A 26,872-nucleotide genomic window follows, 5' to 3' on the forward strand; every position below is an offset into this window, starting at 1 on the left:
TATTGTCCTGACACTTGTATTGGAAAATGCTGTTCTTCTAAATTCTGCCCATATTCCCATCATTTGGAACGATTGATGCCGTTTTCACTAACGCTTGCATTCCTTGACCCTGAAATCAGAGTATTGACACTGTTTTAAATTTCATACTAGTTTGGGGGATCCTTCAATGTTTCCAATGTTGCTCTTATTTATGCAAGTTTTGACCCTTTATGTAGCCTGTATCTTTGAAAGGTGAAAGGAAGTGCTGTATATTACCAACTGGGTCAATCAAATAATGATCAGATAATTTTACATTTAAATCAGATGGCAAATTTGAATATTTATGTTGAACAATTCAGAGAGGTTAGTAGGCTTTGGAAAATGCTGAGTGAATAGAACAAGTTGATCATAATAATCAGTATGGAAAAAAGCTGATTAAAAAAATGATTGTCTTTGAAATGAGTCCTCAACAACTTAAATTAATAGCGGAATAAACTGAAGTATAGCTATGTGCAATGTGCTGGGACTTACAATAAATTCTATGCGTTGAGTAATAGCATTGAGTGCTGATCTAAGTTCCTAATCAGGAGTGACCTATAGTGAATCACTTAATAGTTTTTTTTTGCCAATTTTCTCCCACTCTATCCTGATTTTTGCTTGGATAAACTTCCACGGACGTATCTGGTACCTCGCCTACATGACCATTCTTTATGTGTGAATCTTGACATTGAGTACTGACAGGATATTCGACATGAAGGGGAAGTAACGTGAGTACAATCCTATCCTTCCTGACCTCCATACATGCACACTTTCCAACAGGAGGAACTGGATAACAGTCAGGAGCAGGGACCGTACCTGATTTTTTTTCCCCTTCCTTGCCCAGTTAACTCAGCGCATACTGGGAATTGGAGCTGGCACCTTCTGTTTTGTACGGCTTAGTACTACACAGTGCAGTGCCTTTATCCAGCAGCCACATCATGCTTATTCAAGTCAGCGTCGATACTCCTAGGGGGTGAAATTCGACTTCGGCTGGGCCGACAAATGGATGACATGGCTCTGCCACCCGTTATATGCCCTGCTCGATATTCAATTCACTGCAAAATCAGATGGGGCGTATAAGGGGGCACCCACTTTGCGTCTCCGCCCAAGTCGAGTTTCACCCCTGATTCTTTAAAAGAAAGAGAAAAAAATGTGGAAATAAAATTTCCCTGTGTTCCTGTATACCATAAGATCACAAAATAATTATAGATAAGGAAGACCATTTGGCCCATATTAGTTCATCCATCTAGAAACAAATGTAAGGAGTCTTACAACACCAGGTTATAGTCCAACAGCTTTATTTGAAATCACAAGCTTTCGGAGGCTTCATCCTTCGTCAGGTGAGTCACCTGACGAAGGAGGAAAGCTCCGAAAGCTTGTGATTTCAAATAAAGCTGTTGGACTATAACCTGGTGTTGTAAGACTCCTTACATTTGTCCACCCCAGTCCATCACCGGCATCTCCACATCTAGAAACACCCTGCAGTCTCCCACTGCAGTCTCTAAATGTTTCTTAAATGCATCCACAGTTTTCACCTCCATCAGTCTACCATGTCATGTTCATTCTCTGCATGAAGAATTTCATGATATCAGTCCTAAAGTTACCTTTCACTCTTTTCAGTATACGGGGTAGATTTTCATCTTCACCACTTGAAATCACTGGAATAAAAATCAGGCAGATTCTATAAAGAGCGGGCAATCGACCCCACCAGATCAGTACCCAATTGGTGAAGATGAATATCTAATCCTATCTCTCCTTGTCCTTTTACATAGAATTACATAGTATTTACAGCACAGAAACAGGCCATTCGGCCCAACAGGTCAATGCCGGTGTTTATGCTCCACACGAGCCTCCTCCCCTCTACTTCATCTAACCCTATCAGCATATCCTTCTAATTTTTTCTTTTCATTGTACTTATCTAGCTTCACCTTAAATGCCTTTATGTCCTTCTCACACAATTTAATTGAAAGTAATATTTCAGATTTAATTTTTCCATACCATTTACTATTTTATATACATCTCTCAGATGCTTCCTTTTCAGGTTGCAAAGGGCTGAGTCTCTCCAATGTTTCCTCATATCTCAGACTCCTGACACCAGGGATCTCTTATGGCTCTTCTCTGCATTGCCTCCAGCTAACAGGAGGGCCAGCTTGCATCCTAGTTCTGCCAAACCGAACAGAGAGGCAGACTTTAGTGGCCCAGTCTTCAGAGAATTTCCATGCATTAGCAACTGCTGAATGTATTGGACTTGTCAGCGAGTGTGGAAGAGTCCACTACCAACTTGTGCGAGCTTCTGGTGCACTGCATCAAAACTCTGCAGCCAACCACAAAGCTATGGTCACCTCAATGGATGCTACAGTTGAATCCTTCCTACAGGCATCAGTAATAGAATCTCTGAGGAATGTTCATACTAGAGCCAGGCAGGTTCTGGACTCCACCATCTCATCTACAGGCTGGAAGACCAAACAGATAGGGGCTTCAACTGGATCACAGATGTCTTACAACAACAAAAACAACAACTTTAATTTATATAGCACCTTTAATGTAGTAAAACGTCCCAAGGCGCTTCACAGGAGCAATTTTCAAACAAAATTTGACACCGAACCACATAAGGAGATATTAGGTCAGGTGGCCAAAAGCTTGGTCAAAGAGGTAGATTTTAAGGAGCGCCTTAAAGGAGGAGAGAGGTTGAGAGGCGGAGAGGTTTAGGAAGGGAATTCCAGAGCTTAGGGCCTAGGCAGCTGAAGGCACAGCAGCCGTTGGTGGAGTGATTAAAATCGGGGATGCACAAGAGGCCAGAATTGGAGGAGCGCAGAGATCTCGGAGGGTTTTAAGTCGGAGGAGGTTACAGAGATAGGAGGGGCGAGGCCATGGTGGGATTTGAAAACAAGGATGAGAATTTTAAAATCGAGGCATTCCTGGACCAGGAGCCAATATAGGTCAGCGAGCACAGGGGTGATGGGTGAATGGGACTTGATGCGAGTTATGATACGGGCAGTAGAGTTTTGGATGAACTTAAGTTTATGGATAGTGGAAGATGGGAGGCCGGCCAGGAGAGTGTTGGAATAGTCAAGTCAAGAGGTAATAAAGGCATGGATGAGGGTTTCAGCAGCAGATGAACTGAGGCAGCGACAGAGACGGGCGATGTTATGGAGGTGGAAGTAGGCGGTCTTGGTGATGGAGCAGATTATGTCGTCAGAAAATCATCTCAGGGTCAAATAGGATGCCAAGGTTGCGAATGGTCTGATTCAGCCTCAGAAGACAATGGCTTTGGTCTTCCCAATATTTAGTTGGAGGAAATCTTTGCACATCCAGTATTGGATGTCGGTCAAACAGTACAGTCTGCTCTCCCGCAGTTCAATAGGAGTGCTGAGCTGCAGCCCATTAGCAGAGTCAGTCATGCAATTGGAATGGAACAATGATAATACATCTGGACCCTCACCACTCCCTCAACCAATGCCTGCCATGGTGCCAGAAAGCCAGCTAGACCAGACTGCTTGGGAATTGTTCAGCTGAAATGCTCTGAAATGAGCTGCTGCCAATGAGCTCTGGCTGCAGGCAACTGTTGGAGCCCTCAAGCTTCCTTACCATCCCCTTTGTCATCAGTGTCATCTCCCTCACCATCTCCTTGTCAAAAGGTGGCTCCATGTGTTGTTCTTGTTGCAGAGGAAAGTAATGCAGCATACAGCAAACCACTACCATACAGGACACTCTTTCTGGGCTGTATTGCAGGAAGCCAGCAGACCTGTCAGGGCATGGAATCATTGCTTGAGGACTCCAATGGTCTGCTCTATGAGGGCTCTCGTTGAACCATAGATCAGTTTGGCTGCCAAGCATGGGTTTATGAGATGAGCCATGAGCTAAATGTGCAGGGGATAGCCCTTGTCCCCAAGCAGCCAGCTTCTCACTTGTTATGCGAGGTCAAAGAGTAGGGGATGCAGGATTGCTGGAATATAAAAGCATCATGGCAGCTGCCAGGAAAGTGGGCACAGATCTGCATGATGCATTGCTGTTGGTCAACATCAATTGCACATTAATGGAGTGTAAACCCACAAGATTCATGAAGGCATAAGGATCGCGTGAAGGGAGCCTGCAGGGCGACATGGATGCAGTCAAAGACACCCTGGACTTGGGGGAAGCCTGCAACCAATGTAAAGCCTGCAGCTTCCAGTTGTCCAATGGGGAATGTAATGAAAGTGTTTGCTCTAGGACAGTATTGTCCAATACATTAGCCAGTCGCCACATGTGTCTAATTGGGAATCCAGATGTGGCTAATTACATTTCTGATTAGTGAATAAAAAAATGAGTAATAGACATCATCGTTGAACATCTGATCTCAATGCTCATATTCGCACGGTGTATGCATGTGTATTTTAACCTTTTTGTGCGTTTGTTGGTAAAACGGTAAGTGTGTGCGAGTGTTTTTTGATCATTGTGAACATTGTTACATCCTTGATTATTGAATGGTGCTAGATATTTGTTCAGTAAATATACAGGTGTGAAGTACATTTACCTGCATTTGGCTAAAATGGTGTCGTTTCTGTGGCTAGTCAGCAGTTTCTGTTGGACAACACTGCTCTAGAAAACATGGCATCAGTCACCTGCTTAATGCAAGTGTGGAGTGCAGACTGACCGATGTTGCAACTGTCTATCCCCTGTGGCAGTCTCGAAGGAGCCAGAGGCAATGAAGTTCGGTGACCTTTGTGAGAACTGCAGTTATGTTCTCCTGAGTGTTAGAGGGTGGGGGGTAAGGATCCCTGCAAGCACACTTCCTTCTATTTAGAATCCGTACAGCTGCAGCTCTGTTTGCCCCTTCATTCTCCTGTTGCTGCTGCTTCTCCTCTTGCCAGAGAGAGATTCCCAGAAGGGACCCCATGAAGAAATAAGTGCAATTCCAGAAGCTGCTTTAGACTTCAGAATATTCTGCAGCATCTGCAAGCACTTTGAAATCGTCTAAGTGGCAGAACGCCACTATCTAATACAAGCAAAATGTTTCCTCAAACTTTATAAAGAAAGAACTTGCATTTATATAGCTCCTTTCACGACCTCAGTTTGTCCCAAAGCGATTTACAGCCAATGAAGTACTTTTGAAGTGCAGTCACTGTTGTAATGTAGAAAACGCGGCAGCCAATTCACGCATGGCAAGCTCCAACCAACAGCGATGTGATAACGACCAGGTCATCTGTTTTTAGTAATGTTAGTTGAGGGATCAATATTGGCCAGGACACCGGGGAGAGTTCCCTTGCTCTTCTTCAAATAGTGCCATGGAATCTTTTACATCCACCTGGTTTAATGCCTCATCCAAAAGACGGCACTGGAGTGTCAGCCTAGATTTCGTGTTGTGGTCTTTGGAGTGGGACTCAAACTTATGACCTTCTAACTCAGAGGCGAGAGTTCCAGCCACTGAGCCACTGCCGACAGCTAGTTTTACCTGAGAGCAGCTGAGGATTCCTTTAAATATCACTGGAAATTGCTGCCACCCGACTTGTGTCGTCCATGGTGTGTGGATGGAGCAGGAACAAAATGACGTTGGGGGTCGTAACTACGCCATTTGACCATTACTTTTAGCTCTAGTACAAAAGTATTGAAGTCATGATGAATCTTTGTAAAACACTGGTTCGTCCATAACTGGAGTATTGTATCCAGTTCTGGGCACTGCACTTCAGGAAAGATGTGAAGGCCTTAGAAAGGGTGCAGAAGAGATTTACTAGAATGATTCCAGGGATGAGGGACTTCAGTTACGTGGATAGACTGGAGAAGCTGGGGTTATTCTCCTTGGAACAGAGAAGGTTGCAAGGAGATTTGATAGAGGTATTCAAAATCATGAAGGGTCTAGACAGAGTAGACAGAGAGAAACTGTTCCTATTGGCGAAAGGGTCAAGAACCAGAGGACATAGATTTAAGGTGATTGACAAAAGAACCAAAGGTGACATGAGGAAAAACTTTTTTACACAGCGAGTGATTAGGATCTGGAATGCACTGCCTGAGGGGGTGGTGGAGGCAGTTTCAGTTATGGCCTTCAAAAGGGAACTCGATAAGCACTTGAACGGAAAAAAATTGCAGGGCTATGGGGATAGGGCTGGGGCGTGGGACGAGCTGGATTGCTGTTACATAGAGCCGGTGTGGACTTGATGGGCCAAATGGCCTCCTTCCGTGCTGTAACCTTTCTATGATTCTATATTAATAAGGCTCTCGCCACTCTGGATGGAGGTGTGTCCAAAAATCAGGATGGGCTGGAATGCAGGGGTAAGTCGACATGTTTCCATTTTGCACGCCATTTTGGTCCCAATCCTGCTCTGTTTTTAAGCAAAAACAGGGCAGTAGGAACATGGAGAAAAATGTCATTGCCGGTGGTTATCTGCGATACAGATTTGAGCAGTAGAGGGCAGATGCGAGCTGCTCACCAGCAGCTGGATCATCCTTTGCAGACCCGAGAGGTCCCAGCGTGTCTCGCCATTGTTTCAGTATCTCAGTAATTACATCTTTCCACTATATCTCTCACCAGTCTGACTGCAACACAGGTCAAAACTAAGAGCTACACTTCTATACGATATGCTCACACAGCTAAAGCTGCTTAGTCAGGTTGGTCCTTGCGAATTCAGTATGCCAAATTTCTCTTATCTGGTGTGCTTTTTACAAATTGAATGACATCTTATGCTTTTGTATCTAATAAATAATACAATAACTCAGTAAAACCCATAATAATTACCTGCCACTTTTATATATGTTTCACCCATAAAACTTGTATTGAAAAACACATTTTAAATCAGTAATATAGACACGTCACAAAGCTTAATGAATTCAGTATTAGTGTTGTATGTGGAACAATTACCTGGCTGTATTATAAAGCTCAGGTAGGTGTTCAAAATAGGCTTTCTTGCTGTCATTCTATTCAATCATCATAAACCTTCCACTGACTAAAGACTAAAAGGATTCTATTCACTTCAGAAAGCAGAATGGGAATGAACAAAAGGAAAGTTACTAAAATGTTCATTTTGTAGATCAGTATCAGAGTGCTTTCGAATGTTCTATTGGAGAGAGGGAGCCTGAAGCTGCCTGTATATTAAGGTTTGGTGTAATTATGCAATAAAGAATGACAAGACTTGTATAGCAGAGATTGTACCGTGCACGGTTATTGTTATGGGGTGAGGTTAATTGGATTGTTACAATTCCAATATATTTACATTTTCAAATTCATTTTCCTGTTGTATCACTAAGTTTCTTCATAGCATTTTATCTAACCATTTTTTAATTAAAATATATAATTAAGCTACATTTCAATCTAAAAACAACAGCATCAGAACAAGAGACATATGGGGCTCGATTTTACAATGGTGGTGGGTTGGCAGCGGGGGGTGAAGGTGCGCTTGGCAAACCCGCATGAACAAGACTTACCGTTTCCGACGCGATCGCATGTTGATTGATGGTGATTAACATCCTCTCTGGGTTTTGCGCCAGCAGCTAGCCTGATTGACAGGATGGCTGTCGTCAGGAGCTAAAACACGAGGTGGGGGGGGTGGGGTAGAGAAAGAGAGAGAGCGAGACGTCATCCGGCACTGGAACGTAAGATCGGGGTGGGGGGGAGAGGGGAAGATCGGGAGGAGAGAGGGGAAGATCGCGGGGGAGGCGGAAGATCGGGGGGGGAGAGGGGTAGATCGCGGGGGGAGGTGGAAGATCGGGGGGGGAGAGGGGAAGATCGGGGGGGAAGAGGGGAAGATCGGGGGGGAGAGGGGAAGATTGGGGGGAGAGAGGGGCAGATCGCGGGGGGAGGCGGAAGATCGGCGGGCGGAGGGGAAGATCGGGGGGGGAGAGGGGAAGATCGGGGGGGAGAGGGGAAGATTGGGGGAGAGAGGGGCAGATCGCGGGGTGGGGGGAGAGGGGAAGATCAGGGGAAGAGGGGAAGATCGGGGGGGAGAGGGGAAGATCGGGGAAGAGGGGAAGATCGGGGGGGGGAGGGGGTAAGATCGGGGGGGGAGGGGGGAAGATCGGGGGAGAGGGGAAGATTGGGGGACATCGAGGGAAGATCGGGGGACATCGGGGTGGGTGAAGAGGGGGACTTCGGGTGGGTGAAGAGGGGGACTTCGGGTGGGTGAAGAGGGAGACATCGGGGGGAGATCGGGGGGGGTGGTGAAGAGGGGGACATTGGAGCGGGAGACATCAGACATCGGAGCAGGGTGGAAAGGTAGGTTCATTTTGTGTTTTCACTTCCTTCCAAGGTTTTTTATTTAATTTATTTAGTTTCTTGTTCCCTGATCCAGCCCTTCATGCCTGGTTTCTCCCCCCAATCTTTCCCTCTACCCCCCTCCCCGATCTTCTCCTCTCTCCCCCAACCCCGATCTTCCGTTCCAGCACCGGATGACGTCTCGCTCTCTCCTTTCCCCCCCACCACACGTTGCAGCTCCTGACAGCAGCCATCCTGTCAATCAGGCTAGCTGCCGGGCCCGAAACCCGGAGAGGACGTTAATCACCATCAATCACCATGCGATCGCGTCGGAAACGGTAAGTTTTGTTCGTGCGGATTTCACCAGGCGTGAATCAGAAGTGGTGGGCAAGTCACCCAGGTAAGTTAAAAATCTTTCTAACTACTTAATCTGTCACAGGTAAAGTGCCTTAATTACCTCAGTGAGGTACATTTGGCTCTTTAACTGTCATCCCGCCAACTTTAATTGCCGGCGGGACTTCCGTTTTCGGGTCATCCGCGCGCACACAGGTGGGTCCCTGGGAAACTCGGTAGTCGGCGGGTTGGAGCCGGCTTCCGAACCCGAACGGGATTTCCACGATTTTCGGAGTCCCCCCGCCCCTAATGTACTCATAATTGCCTCCTAAAATCACCCCCATGGAGAGGGCAAAGTTGAAGTGAGTAAGAGGGACATTTACAACATTGGGATAACCACTTAAAAGATTGTGTCAGTAGCGATCGGATAATCTTATGTTACATCTCAGCAGTGGTGACTTGACTTCTACTCTTCAAATAAACCTTGAGAGAGTATAGATGGAGAAAAGACCATTTGACTATTTAACCCATGACTTGCTCCTTCCAGCAGATCTAGTCTAATTTTGCATATTATGGGCTCTACCCACGGTATTTAATCTGAGAGAGGTGAAGAACTAAATGCTACTAATTCAGGCCTACCACGGATACCTTCTTGTGGTCAATGGCGCCAGTTGCTCCCACAAGCAGTCCGAGCATCTCACTTTTATGGAGGTGAATCATACTGACCCATATCTATTTGTATAATAGCATAATACAGGGTTTACAAAAGTAATATCCCCTCATCATCTGAATGGGATATTCCTGTCTATTGCACATGTGCTTCTTCAATCTTTCGGAAGATAGACCAAACAAATACTTGGCGAGATGGGGCCTAACGTGAATTTAAATGCTGCTTTATTTCACAGTAAAGTGAACATATAGAACATCAGTTATGATTGGACTCACTTAAATCAATCATACCAAATTGGCTTTGCCTAATACTACAAAATAACCAACAGGCCACACTTCCCAACTTCAGTGAATTGTCTTACTTGACTTAAACAAGGTCAGTTCGAACTTGTTCACCAGCATTTCTAATTTGTAACTCTCAGCCTTTGCTGAACCTGACTGCTTAGCAGCTGTTTGTTTCAAAAACCTCTGTGTCTGTGTGTCCATATTCTATCTCCCTCTGTTCACAGATGGACGGGGATCCAAGACTTTTCAGCACAATGGGTGTGAAGTGATTCCTGATTACCGAGAGAAGCTAACAAACTGCTTACTGTTTACAGTCTTTGGGGCAAACAACTGCCATTACATATTAACCACCTATCATTTAGACCCCTTTTTTTAAACTTGTGAGAATATACTTTGTTTTTTTTACTTTTTTCCAGTCCTTTCTATGGAAGGATTCTCAAAAAAAAATTTAATACACGACTGAAACCAAACATAAAACTTATCCTGGAAATTAAAAATCTATGATATTTCTCCCCAAATCATGAAGATAATCAAGAAAGACTCCCAGGATATGAATCCAATATTGTAATCTACACTATGTAAATCTAACCAGTTGCTTTCCGCAGATAACCTTTCCGTGGTCCCACCAGCACATAACATTCCATACAGTAGTTGATCATTATCCTTATTACTCTTCCATTCCATTTTAACCAAAATGAACACTTTATTGAAAAATAATCTCAATTCATGTAAGCAATGAAGAATTTTTCATATGTGTATCCTTCAATAAAATTTTAAACACATTTTCTCACAACTGCTTCCAGTGTCTCCCATGATACCTGTGTTACCCAAACACAGCTGTACACCACAGGATGACTGTCAAGATATGCAAGTCTTTGCCTGAAAGATATCCAGTCGATTGGCAGAGAGTGTGCCCACTAAGTGCACAGCAACACTTTATGTCTTTGGCAGGGGCACAGGGGAGAATGCTCAGAAATACAGTGAGATGAACTTAGATGAAGAAGGGTGAGAGGAGGCTTATATGGGGCATTAACACCGGCATGGACCTGTTGGGCCCAATGGCCTGTTTCTGTGCTGTACGTTCTATGTACAGTTGCTGTATGCAGCACTTTTTTATTATTTGTTCATGGGATGTGGCCAAGGCCAGCATTTATTGTCCATCCCTAATTGCCCTTGAGAAGGCGGTGGTGAGCTGCCTTCTTGAACCACTGAAGTCCGTGTGGTGAAGGTTCTCCCACAGTGAGGATGTTACAGCCGAACCCCATCTCAAGATGCAGATTCTCGAGTTGGGGTGATCTGTTGTGATCATGCTGCCCCTATACAATCCAGTGAATTTATACACGCTGTTAATGAACTGACTAGTCTATTTGGGAATTTGTTGCAAAATATTGAATACCCATGAAGAGAGATCTTCCTTCAATACTCTGCACTTTGCTGTCTGCTTAAGGCAATAGGATAAAATATATTGGAATGTCAGATCACTTTGGTTTCTATAAACTAAGACTACACCTTCGAATGAAGTTTACAGGATAGCAACAAGTAAAGTCATATTTCAAACTTTGCTTGCTGCTCCTCACTGGTGATAAAGTATGGGATTTTTATTGTAACATTTGAGGATCACAGTATATTTGCACTCATAAAGCTGGAATGATTAAAAAATGAAGTATGAAACTAGTTTCTACAACTGCACTTGTGTTGAAAAATACGCTTGGCAACAATAAATCAGAGACAGGAGAGAATACTTTCTCGGATTTAGTACAGTAGTTTTTGTTCAAAGCTCTTAACTATTGGAAATTGTTAAAGAGTACCTTACATTTAAAATCTTTACACTAGGGAGGCAGATGATACAGTGGCTTAGACACCTCAGGAAGGATATATTGGCTTTGGAGGGGGTGCAGCGCAGATTCACCAGAATGATACCGGGGCTAAAAGGATTAGGTTATGAGGACAGGTTGCATAGACTAGGCTTGTATTCCATTGAGTATAGAAGATTGAGGGGTGATCTAAATGAGGTGTTTAAGATGATTAAAGGATTTGATAGGGTAGATAGAGAGAAACTATTTCCTCTGGTAGGGGAGTCCAGCATAAGGGGGCATAATCTTAAAATTAGAGCTAGGCCGTTCAGGGGTGATGTCAGGAAACATTTCGTCACACAAAAGGGAGTGGAAATCTGGAAAACTCTCCCCCAAAAATCTGTTGAGGCTGGGGGTCAATTGAAACTTTCAAAATTGAGATGATGGATTTTTGTTGGGTAAGGGCATGAAGGGTTATGGAATCCAGGCGGGTAAATGGAGATAAGATACAGATCAGCCGTGATCTAATTGAATGGTGGAACAGGCTCGAGGGGCTGAATGACCTCCTCCTGTTCCTATGTTCCTATGTCACTGGTCTTTTACCCTAGGAAGTTGGGTTCCAATCTAGCTCAGATCAATGGGATACAAATCTCTGTTTGTTGGCTGTAAGGCTCTTATCTGAAAAGATGATCGGTGCCTTTACTAGTGGATAAAACTGTTAATAAATTGTTAACCTTATTCAAATAAGCTGGGGTGAGAAGTGGAAACTGTCACTTTGTTGCAGTAGGATTCTACTTCTGAAGTTGGGGGGGAGAATGAGCATCTAACCCATGCCATATCCAATCTGGATGTGTTTGATGCTGACACTGGGGAGCCTGAAATTGTACAATTTTTCTGGGGCTGAAGTGGTGTAGTTCCACTGTTTGGAGCATAATTCACATATGCCACAGTTACACCCCTTTTAAAATACACGCTAAATTCCAGTAGAAGTGGCTGCTGACAGAAGATGCACCTGCCCCTAAAGTGGTTAGCGCATGCAAATAACAGGATAATGAAACAAAAGCTGGTATCCCAGTAAGTCCAACATTTACAGCAGAATTGCACCTGACTTGTGAAAAAGTTACCTGCATGATTTACTAAACCAGGAAATGGTTGAGTTCACAGTCTTTGAATGTCCACAAACTTTGACTGAAGCGATTGGAAAAATCTTTCCCTCAGCTGTGCCGCTATGAAAGGATTCTGCCAGCTACCTTTCATCAGTTTCAGGCAGGGCAACCTTTTATTTCCCATCCTTCTGTCATGGAGCCGTTACCATGGAGTTCACTATGGACATTTCCACATATGTCCTTATAATGGAGGCAGAACAGGATCAGGAAGGAGAGGAAATGATAGAGGCAGCAAGGCAACACCAAAGAAGACCAACTAGGAGGAACCCTTCCACCAGCGTATACAGACTACACCACTCCCTGGAGAATGTTTCAGAACAGACCTATTTGAGGAGGCAACAGTTCAGCAAGAAAGAACTCGATTTCCAATTGCAAGCTGATCTAAAAACACTAAAACCAAACAAACAGCAGACATATTTCAGAACACAGGACTTCTTATCACAAAATGGACCAAGCCCATTACTTCCATCTCCCTTTTTCTTTCTCTTCTCTTTTATCCCACTTGGGCCCCTCTCTTCTGTCTCCTCCCCTTCCTGTCACTCAGTTATGCCCTTTTTCGTTTCTCTCCTCTCGAGATCTTCCTACTCTCCTGCCACCGACCCAGGCTTGACTCCCTCTTGGATAAGCCCACAGCTTCCCTCTTTGCCTCTCTTGGCATTCTCCAGCAGCAACCCCAACTGCCCCATCCTACTCTCTCGTCGACGTTCCCACCCAGCGCACCCGCTGGGGACTAATCTTGCCAACCTCCTTCCTGTCCCATCCACCGCTGATCCTGTGGACTCTGCCAGCGAATCAGCAATTACCACCCCTCTCCGCATCTCCCTCCAGAATGTTTGTTCATTTGCGAACAAGGCCTTTGCCATCCAAGACCTTATTGTGGATGAGTGCATTGATGTCATGGCCTTGATGGAAACGTGACTCTTGGGTGATGACACCTTCCCTCTTGCTGAAGACTCCCCTCCTAGCTATACCTTGCACCACCTGCAGTAGTGGTGTGGCCCTTATCACCAATCCTCACCTTGGTCTGTCCCCCACTTCTCTGGCACCTTCTCCTCCTTTGAGCACCTCACCTTGTTCCAGCCCTCATGCCTCTCCCTAAAAATCCACGTTTGCTACCATCTAGCCATGCCTCATGCCAAGTTTCTCACCGAGATATCCTCACTGTTTTCTTCCCTCAGCCATTGCACTGAGTGACTTCTCATCCTCGGTAAATTCAACCTCGATCTCAACTCATCATGCTCTCTTTCCTCTGTGTTCACTGCCCGTCACTCCCCCCTTAACCTCTCCCTCCATATAAACTCCCCGACCCATCGTCACGGCCACCCCCTTGACCTTGCCATCTCACGTGGCTGCTCTACTCCCATTATCTCAATCATTGAAAAGGCCATCTCTGATCACTTCCTTGTATCCCTCACCAATCACATCCACCTTCCCCCTCTCAACCCCACTTCCTTCTGCGTCCCCTCTGGAAAAAACTCTCCTCCAAGTCACTTACAGTGGTCCTTTCAAACTCCTAACTGTCTAGCCTTTAGCTCTCCATTCGCCGCGATATTTTTGTAGCTACCAATCTGACCAATCACAGCCTCACCTCCACCTTTGATGCCCTTGTCCCCATTAAAACCATTACTCCCTTTCACTCTGGTCATTCCCCTTGGTATGGGCCCTGTTTTCACTCCCTTAAGTCCAAGGGATGCAGATTCAAATGTTTATGACGCATAACTGGCTTAGCCATTTATTGCCCGATCTGGCTGGACCACATCAAGCACTATCTTCTCCCAAAACGGCTCACTACTCCAGGATCAGCCTGCAATTTAGATTACATAAATCTGTTTTTTTGCCTCTCTGAGAAGATGATGCAGTTGCTGGTGGGTGGGGAATTTTGGGATTGTGTTGCTTAGTTGCAATTGGGCTGAATGGGGCAGACTGAGTGAAGCAGCTGGTCATTTTCTGTCTTGTCTCGCTTATATGTAAGACTCTGATGGTCCTCTCGATGACAACTCTGGTAGATGCTTGTACCTCATTGCGGTGCTCCTCTGCTGCTCGAAAAGCCACATGCCATCTATTACACCCTGGACCTTGGAAAAGCCAACACCCTTGTAGAAGTGGATGGCCCTATCTCGCTGCTGCTTGATATGATGCCAAACTGGATGAAGTCCTCAGCTCACCTGAAAAGCGTGTCAGTCACTTGACGAATGCCTATCCATACTGCACCCTGGTCGATATTACAGAGATCCTCTGTGGCTGCCTGAGATGACCTGGTGCCATAAAGGTTAGTGTGGTTATCACCATCATAGCCACAGATGACTAAGCCCAGGGTCTACAAGCTGATACGTGGGTCCAATGTAATCTGACCCCTACTGCCACCAGAGCTGCTTCCGTGGAGGTGGGAGACTGCTGCAGATACCAATGAAGTTGCCACATGGTCCAATGACGCTTGCAATGAAGAAATGCCTCCTTGATGTTTCTACAGATTAGGGCTGTAGACTGTAAGGTCACAGCTGTCAGTTGCTGCAGATCCTTGGTGATTGACCTCAGAGCTTGCACATAGGCATGTTGTTCTTCAAACAGCCTTCTGTTCAGGCAGGTGCTCATGGGTTCTGGGTTCCCCAACTCCGAAGCCTTCTCCACTGCCTCCGCTGGGAAAATGGCACATTCTCAGTCCCACTCTTCATGCTCTGTGAATCACCCATTGTCACATTCTCATTAATGCTATCTAGTTACACCCACCCCCCTACCTTCTCCCCCCTCCTCCCCAGGTGAACGTATCTGAGCTGAGGCATCATAGGGGAAAAGCAAATGATGCAGGGTGATGAGATTGAGGGGGTTGTGGCAGAGGAGTATGGGCCAGGATTTTGGTCCAGAAACTCATGGGTGGGCTTGACTTTGACTCAACCTCTTCATCATCTTCCTCGTCTTTATCATCCTCATAGTTGAGAAGGAAGAAGTTCCATCTGTCCTTCTGTTCCTCCTTTTTCTCCTCATCATCTTCTTCATCCTCAGCTCCCATCACTGTGACAGATCTACAGGAAAGAAGGGTACAAGCCAAGAGCGGGTGAGCATCACTCCTTTGGGTTAAAGAGACAGAAGGGTGTGGAAGCTTGCGACTGTAAACTGTTTCACAAGGAGACTGTGTACGCTTGCAGTCACTAACCTGGCGACAGTTCTGTGCCACCGATCTCCCACAGCTAGAGCAGAGTGCCTCCCTGGCAACTCTGTGGCCTGCTCTTCGAAAGGAGTGAGCTCCTTATTGTCGGGGATGCTTCCTCCAACCTCTACCTCACACGGAAATTGTGCATAAGTTTCTCCTGCAACAAGATTGAGTGAATTAGGTGAAGGGCTGATGTAAGAGCTGATGTATCACCATGCTAAAGTGGAGGAAGGGGTTTTAAGATTGTGCATGCAAGTAAGTACTTTTAGGGGAAATAGCTGCACATACTGCAAGACCTTAGAGAGTGAATAGTGGACTGGTGCCCAAGGTCCCTGAGGAAGGAAAGGAAGAGTAGACTGTGTATTACCTTGCATGCCCTCATCAGGTCATTTCACTTCTTGTGGCACTGATCCGCAGTTCTGGGGGTGAGAGAGTTGGCAGTCAGAGCCATTGCCACCTCCTTCCACATAGCCTGAGAGACATTTTTATTTTAGGTTTCCTTCCATGGAAACCCAGCAGTCTGTCTCTATTGCATTCAGTCTGCTCAAGAAGGGTTCAGAGGTCAATCTCACTGAAATTGTAAGCTCTTCTTTAGTTCCTCACTGCAATGCCCTTGTCCCTTTTTCTGATGCCTGCTGCTGATCCTCCAGGGGAAGACATTCTTGAAAAGTTGGTCAAAGTGACACATGAGCCATTCAGTGCAGCTAACTGACAATGAGCTCAGTGATACAAACACTTTCTTACTTAGCTGCTGCTATCCAGCCTCTTGACACAATCATGAGCCATTTTTGTCTTTATAAGGGCTATACTCTCATTTCCAAGTACATTGGTCCTATTTTATACAGGAAATAGGAGACCCATTGGGACCCATCCCACCAAATTCTGGTGGGTTCAGCTCTTTAGAGCATCAGTAGGCGCAATGCCTGACTCGTTGCCACAATCTGGCACAACTCTGATAGATTTTTGTCGGGTAAGGGGATCAAGGAATATGGAGCAACAATGGGTAAATAGATTTGAGATACAGACATGATCTAATTGAATGGAGGAACAGGCTTGGGGGGTTGCTGAATAGCCTCCTCCTGTTCCTACGTAACTCACCTTGTGGAATTCTCGAGACCTATCAGTTTAAATTGCATTGAGCCCATCTTATTTAGCAGTTTGGGCTCTCAAATTTTTGGTACATTTTAATAATGCCATCTTCAGAGGACCGGAAAAATCTTTGTACCCAGACACATTGCGATTAGGTATTCCTGATGTTACTACATTACATAGAGAATAACAAGTGAATGAGAGATTCTACTGCATCATCAACTGCAAGAACTACAGTTATTTGAACCCCTTAAATGCATTTTAATATTAAAAACACTCCCAGCCTTTGTTAAAAAATATCAAAACACTTTTCCAGGATTTTGTACGGACCACTTTAGATTTTCCTGCTTGCATTTAACCACTGCACTCTGTATTTTGTGTCACTGCCTTAATCTTTCCATACTACACTGGGTTACTGTGTGTCATCACATCATATGAGAAGTAGAGTGCAGGTGTTATAAGGCAATGACATTAAATCAAAGTTATCTGGCAGGAAGAGTGTGCATTTTGCTTGGAAAAAATACTGTTTTACAGGGAAATAACACTGCTGTCTAGATTAGAGTGCAGTATAATTCACATCAAAACAGGGCACTAGACAGCAGTTAAACACTGTTCTTTTAATACTGATTAAATAGTCATTAGGGATTCTGTATTTTTTGTGCCATTTTAACAGTAATGTAATTGTGTACTACATTATTTATATTACAGAACTATGCTGCTAAATGCTTGTTTGCATCCCCTTAAAGTGGCCTAGTGTCGGTAGCTTTCAGTTATTTTTTCTCAACATCAAATAGTTTTTTCTCCTCCAATTTAAAAAAAAATTCTCGGGATGTGGGCAGTGCTGGCATGACCACATTTATCACCAATCGCTAGCGGCCCTGGGCCTTCTCCTTGAACCACAGCATTCCTACTGGTGATGGTATTCTTGCAATGCTGTTAGGTAGGGAATTCCAGGATATTGATCTCGTGTTAGTGAAAGAATGGTGAAATATGTCCAAGTCAGGAGGACATGTGATTTGATGGGGAACTTGGAGGTGATAGTTTTCTTATGAAATTCTCAGTGGTATAGGTCACGGGGCTGGAAGGTGCTGTTGAAGTAACCTTGGTGATTTTCTGCAGCGCATCCTATGGGTGGTACATAGTGGTAAAGGGGGTGGATGTCAAGTCCAGTGGCAGGGCCACCGATCAAGCAAGCTGTTCTGTCCTGGATAGCGCTGAGCTTCTTGAATGTTGTTGCGACTGCACCCATCCGGGTAAGTGGTGTGTATTCAATCACACTCCTGACTTGAACCTTATAGACGGTGGAGAAGTTTTGAGGGATCAGAAAGTGAGCCAGTCATCACTGAACATTCATCCTCTGCCGTGCTCCTGTAGCCACAGTGTTGAGATGGCTGGTCCGCTTAAGCTTTTGTGCATTGGTGACCTCCAAGATGGTGGTGCTGTTGAATATCATGGTGAGGTGGCAGGGCTTTTTCTTGTTTGAGATTGTTATTATCAGGCATTTACCCGGCACAGTTTGCTTTTCTCGAAAGAGTATTCATTTATTGCACCGCTCACTGCCCAAGTGGCCATTCTTTGAGGCCTAGATTTTCTATTTGTACAGATTTGGAGCACATCTTTAAAGTATGAGACATCACACAGACATGGCCTTGACTCCGGCCGATTTTCCACCAGGAAGCCCATCGGAATTGAGGCATGGTTAAGCAGTTGTAGGCCTTGGAGCTCTCATTGAGAGTTTAAATAATGTTTCAAAAATGTTTAAATCTTCTCTCTGGCCTGTACCAGGGATTACTCAGGTAGGCTCTCTGCTGGTTAAAAATACAAAACCCCTCCTCCGTCACTATGACAACAGTGGATGCCAGGATCCAACAGGTGTTCCTGGTGTCCAGCATTATGATGACACAAATGACGGGAAATACAGTGCAGGACATATTTCCCTCATTTGGCCCTTCCTGTGATGAAAAATTGGTGGAGGAAAGGCAGGAAATCCCAACAGGAATGTCAGCAGGCTATTCGTTTGGAAGAGGGAGGAGACAGCACAGCTGATCTTGTCTTCACATTTTCCAGCCTATTGCAGCACCCTTACTTCAACCATTATTGGCTAACTCAACACATCCTAGGAATTGAACTGGGACCTTCTGGTCTATAAAGCTCACTTACATTCACAGTCTGCCAACCAACCTGTTGTTATCAAAACCATAGAATCATGGAAATTTCAGCACACATGGAAGCCATTTGGCCCCTCCTGCCTAGCTCTACATCAAAGCCATCGGCCTAGAAATTCGGCCACGCAGCGCCCGTTTTCGGGCCTGAAATAGGCATTAGATCCTTTGCATCTGCAAATAAGGAGCCTAACCTCTATTTGAAACCCCCTCTACTGCACTTAGGAAGACCGGGTCTACATGTGGCGTAACAGGCAGTCCTTAAAGGGACCTCCCCCCAGCTAGCACTACTTCCTGACCCAATCACTTCCCCCTTCCTAATCATCCCCTTCCCGATCACCTCCCCTTCCCGATCACCCCCTTCCTAATCATCCCCTTCCCGATCACCCCCTTCCTAATCACCCCCTTCCCGATCACCCCCTTCCTAATCACCCCCTTCCCAATCACCCCCCTTCCCGATCACCCCCCTTCCCGATCACCCTCCCTTCCTGATCACCCCCTTCCTAATCACCCCCTTCCTAATCACCCCCTTCCTGATCACCCCCTTCCTGATCACCTCCCTTCCCGATTCCCTTTAACCACTTACCCGAGGGCCATTGCTGGCGTCCCAGCGGCCTGATCGTCAGACCCATTTTGCCGATGAGCTGCCTCCGGCCCAATATCGGGTGCGCCTCAGGCCTCACTATTCAGGCATGGTGATTGTTCCCTGCAGCCCCGACATGCCCAAAATTGGGCGTGCTTGAATTTCTTGGCTATGTACTCTTATTCCACTTACCTGCTCTTTCTCTGTATTCTTTAATATTTCATAATTGTGAACATTCCTTTTTAATTCCCCCCTTAACTTTCTTTCCCCCAGTGAATACAGCCCTAATTTTCAAGTTTTTCATCATAACTGTATCCTCTCATCCCTGGTATTATCCTAGTGAACCCATGCTATACCTTTATATCGTGGGGTATCCAAAACCTCACACAGTGCTCCGATTGTGACCTAACCAGTGTCTTCTACAGATTCAGCATCACCTCCTTGCTTTAATATTTAGTGGCATGTACGTAAAACCCAGAATCCCATTTATCTTTTTTATGACTTTTTCCACCAGCAGTCCTGCTATTATGGCTCTGTATCCCTAGAACTCTCTGTTCCTCCATTTCATTGAGAATTTTACCGTGTAGGGTATATTTCAATATTTATGTGCTTGACTGATTTAGAAATGTAACCAATTAAAATGAAAGCAAATCATTGCAATAAATATAAATAACTTTTGAGAGTAAAAGCCTGATTATAGAAGTGCGTTGCCCGTCGGTATGGGCCTGATTTTTCAGCGCATTTTGTGGTTTCTGCTAACTTGGTATTATTTGGTTTTGCTTTCTGCCTCTTTTACGTCATTTGCTGATGCACGATTTTCAATATTGTCCAACTGAGTTGACAGATAAAGAATAGGAACGTTTGCAATGAGTGAAATACTGCAAAATCAATGTAAATGAGCTTGTGTGCAAATACGTAAGTTCAGAACCAAATCATCTCTCTGTGGTGGATTCAGTAACCTGATGACTGCAATAGTCCGGAGCCCTGCCGAAGATTGGCCAGACAGCCTGGCTCACCAAGAGAAACTGGAGGGCTTGACCTGCCATCACTTGATTCTTCCACTTGGTTCCAGATAACCCAGTAAGGTAATGCCTAAAAGGTAGCGTGGTCCTAGCTGGACAAAGGGCAGGAAACATATCAGTGCTCTGTAGTAGTACGCTGCACAGTTTTAGCTCCTTAAATTCCAGTAATTCCCCAGCGTATATTTTTGGGGGCTGATAAGCCTTGAATTTGCTAGGCTAACCCTAACCTCTCTGGACTTAGGTAAGTGGGATGTGTCCCTATGGGAAAGAGTATGCACTCCACATCAAGAAAATTAGAACTGAAGGTAGGAGAAACTTCTTCACACAGAGAGTTGTGAGGCTGTGGAATCCCCACTTCCAGGGTTAGTGGCTGAAGCAGAAACGACATCAAGATCCACGATTAGATTGAATAAGTGGATGAGGGAACTTGGGTTGAAGGGGATATGGGGTCAGTGAGGGCAGATGCGATGAGATCTAGTTGCTTGCATGGAGGGTAAACGCCAACACGGATTGGTTGGGCCGAATGGTCCGTATCCGTGTTGTAAGTTCTATGTGCATCTGGCAGGAAAAGACTCAACCTGTGTCGATTTTTCAGCAGCTTGGTTTGAAAATTCTAGAAATGGTGATGAGTTTACACGTCAGACACCTGGCCGACCAGATTAAAATAACAGTCACAAGGAGGGGAACGGAAGCTGATTTCTCCCTCTCTAACCTAGTGGCATTAAAGCCAATTGTAATGACTCCATAGTTACCCTAGCTGAGATCAGCTCACTCAGTATAGACCAGAGATGAACCTGGGATCTCCTCCTCTACAGGATGAACACATTTACTCACTGAGCCATTGGGCAGCTGATATAGGCTATCTAAATGGAATGGTCAAGACTGATTTTTAATTGTGTAGATTAAATATTGACATAAAACAGTACTACATCTTTACAAAATACCCTGTGCAAACTGTTTTTTTAAAACTCTGTAGCCTGTATGACTCAGGTTCAGCTGCAGTGTGAAGCACTTTGGGATGTTTTTTCTACATTAAAGGCGCTATATAAATGCAAGTTGTTGTTGTTGAGTCATACTGGCTCAAGTTGAAAAGCAGCATTTAAATGCTATTTGTTTCTATAATACTGTGGGCATTCTCTTACAGCTTCGGATTTTAACATGATGGTTCCAGGACGTTCTCCTTGAAATTTTGAAATGAAAAAGATTCAGTCTTTTGTGAAAAGTGTTCTGCGAACTGCTATTTCCATTGGGGGGTGATGAGAGTCATGGAACACGTCTGCAATGCACAAGTGATGCAATGGAGTGTTTCCACCCAATATTGATCATTTTAATGTGTGCCTGGCAAAAGATGGAAGAAATACTTTTACTTGAAAATGTTCATCCTCTAACTTAGTCAACTGTTTCCCCATCAGTATTGTTCAATGATAAATGTTCCTTTTACAGGAGCGAACCAGTGGACAAGGTCTTCATAAAAGAGAAGGTCAGGGCGACAGAGAAAGCCCCGAGAGATCTATCTAAGGTGAGAGCGTTTAGAGCTTTGGATAGGAGCTTTACAGGACATACAGCACAGCACGGTTAAAACTCTGAGTGCTAGATTTTATCGAAAGGTTGCCTGGGATATCATTTTGTTGGGTGCATAAATTAAATCGAAACTATAAAGAAAGTAACCATGCCACCATATCTGTATAATTTAATCAGCTAATTCATCTAAATCTGCATCTGGTCAACTGTTTAATTGAAACTCCTTTCACAATGAGAAATTTGAAACAGCCCCTGTTTATTTCCAATGTGTCTGTCAACTCCTAACATAGTTAATAGGGATCACAAATTATTAATAATAGGAAGATAATGAACTCTCCCATTGTCAAGTAAGGGTGCTCATAGTTATCACCTCTCGCTTTCTTAGCGAGCTGTCAATGTTTTGGCCTTCTGTTTATGCTACTTCCACACTACTCCTGATGCTTGCTCTTTAAAATCTACCCCAGTTATCTTTTCTGTGCGTGCGCAGGAGCGATAGAGCACAATACATTGCAGAGTGTTATTGGCCCAGAATTTGCTGGGGCGGGGCATCTCACAACGTGCCCCATTCGTTAGATTTTTTTTCCTCACCCTTCATCTCGAAAATTATTTGCGCTGCAAATTTCTGGAAGTGCGAGCTGATAACGGCGTGGTGAGATCAACAGTGCAACTGGGACCTTGGTGAACGACGGGACCAACAGTCTATCACCTTAACCAATGAGATTTAAGGATTGAGAAAGAAACAGAGGAGCAATGGAGAAGGAAATAGGGTGAACTGGAGTCAAATCAGGTACAGTAAAAGAAATAAAGAGAGGGAAAGAAAGATTGGATTAAGAGAGAGAGAGAAAAAAAGAGACGAAGGAAAAGTAAGAAAAACATTTTAAATTTTAAAAATCTCGAACAACAATTTACTACCTGCAGGAGTGACACTCTATAGTTTCAATTGTTCCCTTTCTGAGCCTCTGAGGTTGAGTGGCATTGCAGGAACATAAATCTCATCATTAGAAGGATCCTTACATCGTGAAATACCAGCCCCAATTTTCTGCGGCAAGTTTGATTCATTTTAACAGCGAAAATGCTGCAATTTCTTGAAACTCATGGTGAGGTCGATGGCGAGCTCCAGTTTTTGCAAGGCTAACGGTGGAGCGGCGCAAATCGTCTAGCAATTTGTGACATTTCGCAACTAATGGCGTTTTTCCTCCTCGGCGCACTGGGTTTTGTACACACTAATAACGGCGTGCATATTAAACTCGCTGTTATTTTCCCAGTAAATCCCGTTCTGAGCTTGCCGTGGTGACGGTGGGATGACAGCAGCTATGGAACCACGGGTACATTTTCTTCTTTGTAACTTTTTCTCCTGCTAAATTCAGGATTTAAATTCAGTCAGACAGTTTTGTATTTCCCAATTTTTTCAATAAAATTAATTAATTATATGTTCAGTGAAATGGATTCATTGTAAATTCCAAGATGTCTACTCAGATTTGTCCACGTCATCAATGCAAACCTATTCAGTTTGAGAAAGTGCCTCCTGCATGATGGAAACCCATATATTGGTTTCTACTATTTTTCCTTTGTATACTCAGTAAAACTTCCCCATCACTGTGATACTGTAGGCAAATTAAATGTAAAGCATAGCCTATTTGAAAGGCAAGATATTAAGACATAAGAAAGAGTTGCCCATTAGTTAAAGTGCCGAAGTCCAGTGTAATAAGGGAGCCTCAATTGCTGTTCAAACTTAGCTATAGTCAGTTTTATTGTTCCCAGCTAAGCTCCCTGTTACAGCACTTCATGAATTGGTCCAACTAGAGAAACATTTGTATTGTTCATACTTTGCAAAGAGTTCCTGCCTCCTGTCAGCTCACTGGGGACGGACAATTAACAGCAGATGATTACATTTGCCTGAAATTACAAGTCGTGGCTTACTTTGGACTTTATTATTGGTTCCTATTGTAAGTGAATAGTATAGATGTACATATCCAATCAAATTACCAGATATTCACAAATCTGTTTTATCGGTAAAAATAGGGCAAACCTGTACAATAAATAATTGAGTTGTTATTCATGAATCATGCTCTGATCCTCAATACTTATATCAAAAAGGGTTATTATTATTAATATTATGCACTACTGTGAATAATTTACATGAGCCTGCATGACTTCTAGCTTACAGTAATGGAATTACTTCCTGAGAATTTAAAATAATAATTTAAAATTCCATAAGGATAAATGGACTAGTTAGCAATTTTCTTGCTTCACTCTCATAGTTTATTATGTCATCGTAACCCCCTGTACAGATTTGGATCTGCATAGACAGTCTCATGGGTTCAGTGGCACAGGTCACTCCCGTAAGCCAATTTTGCACTTCTTACATTCTGAAGTTAACTTGCACTGCCCAACATCTACCTGTAGGATAGCGTAAGCCAAGGGATGTAATAATGCCACCCTCCTGTCATATGAATGGATACCTTAAACTTGCACATGCCCCTATGTACACATCTCCAATCTTTCAATAAGCAGAACTGCTGAGCACTCTGATAGAACGAGACCAATTAAAAATCAGGAAGGTTACAATGATAACAATAACAGTAATAACATTAATATTAATAATCATATATTACCAATGATAATTATTGTTAATAATAATATTTACAAAAATAACAATAATAGCAGCTCAGCTGTCACCTAGGTGAGATTAACAGACTTGGGATCAAATTTGGGAGCTTTCTGGTCTGTATGACTCAGTGCCAAATCTTGTGGTGCATTTACTCACTAAGCTATTGAAAGAAAGGGTTTGAAGGCAACGAGGAAATGGTGAAGGTGATTGCTTGCCTGTGGTGACTGGACTGAGTTCAAGCATTGATTTACTGGCTTCCTTCAACTTTGAGTCTAGCTATAGTTTTCTCAAGTAGTTTCATGGAAGCCTTGGCTCAGCGGGTATCACTGTTGCCTCTGAGTCAGAAGGTTGTGGGTTCAAGTCCCACTGCAGCAACTTAAGCCCAAAATCTAGGCTGACAGTACTGAGGGAGTACTGCACTGTCAGAGGTGCCGTCTTTCAGATGAGACATTAAACTGAGAAGTTAAACCAAGGCCCCATCTTCCCTGTCCAGGTGGATGTAAAAGATTCCATGGTGCTATTTCAAAGAAGAGCAGGGGAGTTCTTCTCAATGCACTAGCCAATATTTATCCCTCAATTAACATTGCTAAAAAAACAGATTATCTGGTCATTATCTCATTGCTGTTTATGGGACCTTGCTGTGTGCGAATTGGCTGCTACATTTCCTTACATTACAATAGTGACTACACTTCAAAAGTACTTCATTGGCTGTAAAATGCTTTTGGACATCCTGAGGTCGTGAAAGGTGCTGTATAAATACAAGTGTCTCTCTCTCAGATGATTTCACTTTGTACCAAATCACACCCTTTGTTGCACTCCTAGTTCACTGAGCCTGGAGTGTATTATTGCCAGTGCCCATGGAGAAATCTGCAATCCATTCTCCAACACTCACAACCCTTGGAGTACATTCAGTACTTACTATGATTATCACACCACTGAAAGGCAGGAGATTCATTACATTTTACAGATTAGATCTTGGTCTCCATGTTATATCAATAATATGCTCCCAAACCACATTAATATTTTATTTTACTATTCATTACACACAGAGTCAGGAAAGTAGAGCTGACCAGACTTAAACTTCCACAGATACTTTCCTTTTATCTCTCTTTGTTACGTTATTGAGGTCCTGCTGTGGATGTAACACTAAAATTGTTGGCTCATTAGTGGAGAATGATGGGTTTGTCTGAAAGCTGCACTGGATAAGTTAACAAGCAGCCATTAATGGAACATTTTTAATGTTCTGATGACAATAGTAAGGAAAAGATTATAGCCCCTGGATGTATACACCATTTCAGGGGTTTATCCCTGTCAAGCATCTGCAAATTCATGCGAAATGCATCAATTTAGCAAGGGATCAGTTTTGTCTTGGGTTTGTAAAATATACATAAGCACTGAATGCATGAATTTCAGTATTACTGTGTTTTGACACAGCATGCAACAGCCTGAGTATTTGAGCATCTTACTGTTGTAGTGTCCTTTTTTATTTCACCTCTTGATTGCCGGAATCTAAAAATATTAATTACTACACAAGCCTTCTCCCAAATCTGTAATCACAAGATAATTATAGACGGGGAAAGCCATTCAGCCCATCTCAGATCATCCATCTAGAAAGACCTTACAGTCCTCCCTGCTTGCAAGATCCAATAATCCCAGGGCTGTTGCCTCCACTGCTCTATCTGGAAACCCATTGTTTATATTGATCACTCTTTATGTGAAGAAGAACTTTCTGATATCAGTCCTAAATTTGTGTTTTATGAGTTTGAACCTGTGCCAGTTCTCTCACAATTTTCTTGATTTAGCTTTTCTATACCATTTGCTGTCTTACATATTTCAATAATGTCACCTCTCATACAGTTGTCTATTAAATGTTTTGAAGTTTTGTTTGTAAGAAAATGAACTCAACACAGAATTAGTGTGAGAAGTTCACTGGTTGATTTTAAAATTCTGAAACTGAAGTGTTCAAAATAATGAGGGGTTTTGATCGAGTAAATAGAGAGAAACCATTTCCACTGGCAGGTAACCAGAGGACACAGATTTAAGACAATTGGCAAAAAATCCGGGGGATATGAGGAGAAATCTTTTTACACAGCAAGTAGTTACGATAAGGAGGGATGATATATTAGCAGGTTCCTCTAATGAGGCCATATGGGTGGAGCTTAAAAACAAAAAGGGGGCAAGCACTTTGATGGGACTGTACTATAGGCCCCCAAACAGTCAGGGGGAGATAGAGGAACAGATATGTAGGCAAATCTCAGAAAATTGTGCAAATAATAGGGTAATAATAGTGGGGGATTTCAACTTCCCCAAT

At 43.8% G+C, this 26,872-nt stretch overlaps 1 protein-coding gene across 3 annotated transcripts in view; it reads left to right on the forward strand.

Annotated features, from left to right (window-relative positions):
- Positions 1-26,872, forward strand: part of LOC137309691 (uncharacterized) — a 414,121-nt gene that overhangs the window by 211,690 nt on the left and 175,559 nt on the right. For all 3 annotated transcript variants that reach the window (XM_067977758.1, XM_067977759.1, XM_067977760.1), the window contains exon 7: positions 21,873-21,948. In XM_067977758.1, the coding sequence (XP_067833859.1) occupies positions 21,873-21,948 (76 nt within the window). The remainder of the gene's footprint in view (positions 1-21,872; positions 21,949-26,872) is intronic.

This window comes from Heptranchias perlo, unplaced genomic scaffold (genome assembly GCF_035084215.1).
Source record: "Heptranchias perlo isolate sHepPer1 unplaced genomic scaffold, sHepPer1.hap1 HAP1_SCAFFOLD_177, whole genome shotgun sequence".
Classification (NCBI taxonomy): Eukaryota; Metazoa; Chordata; class Chondrichthyes; order Hexanchiformes; family Hexanchidae; genus Heptranchias; species Heptranchias perlo.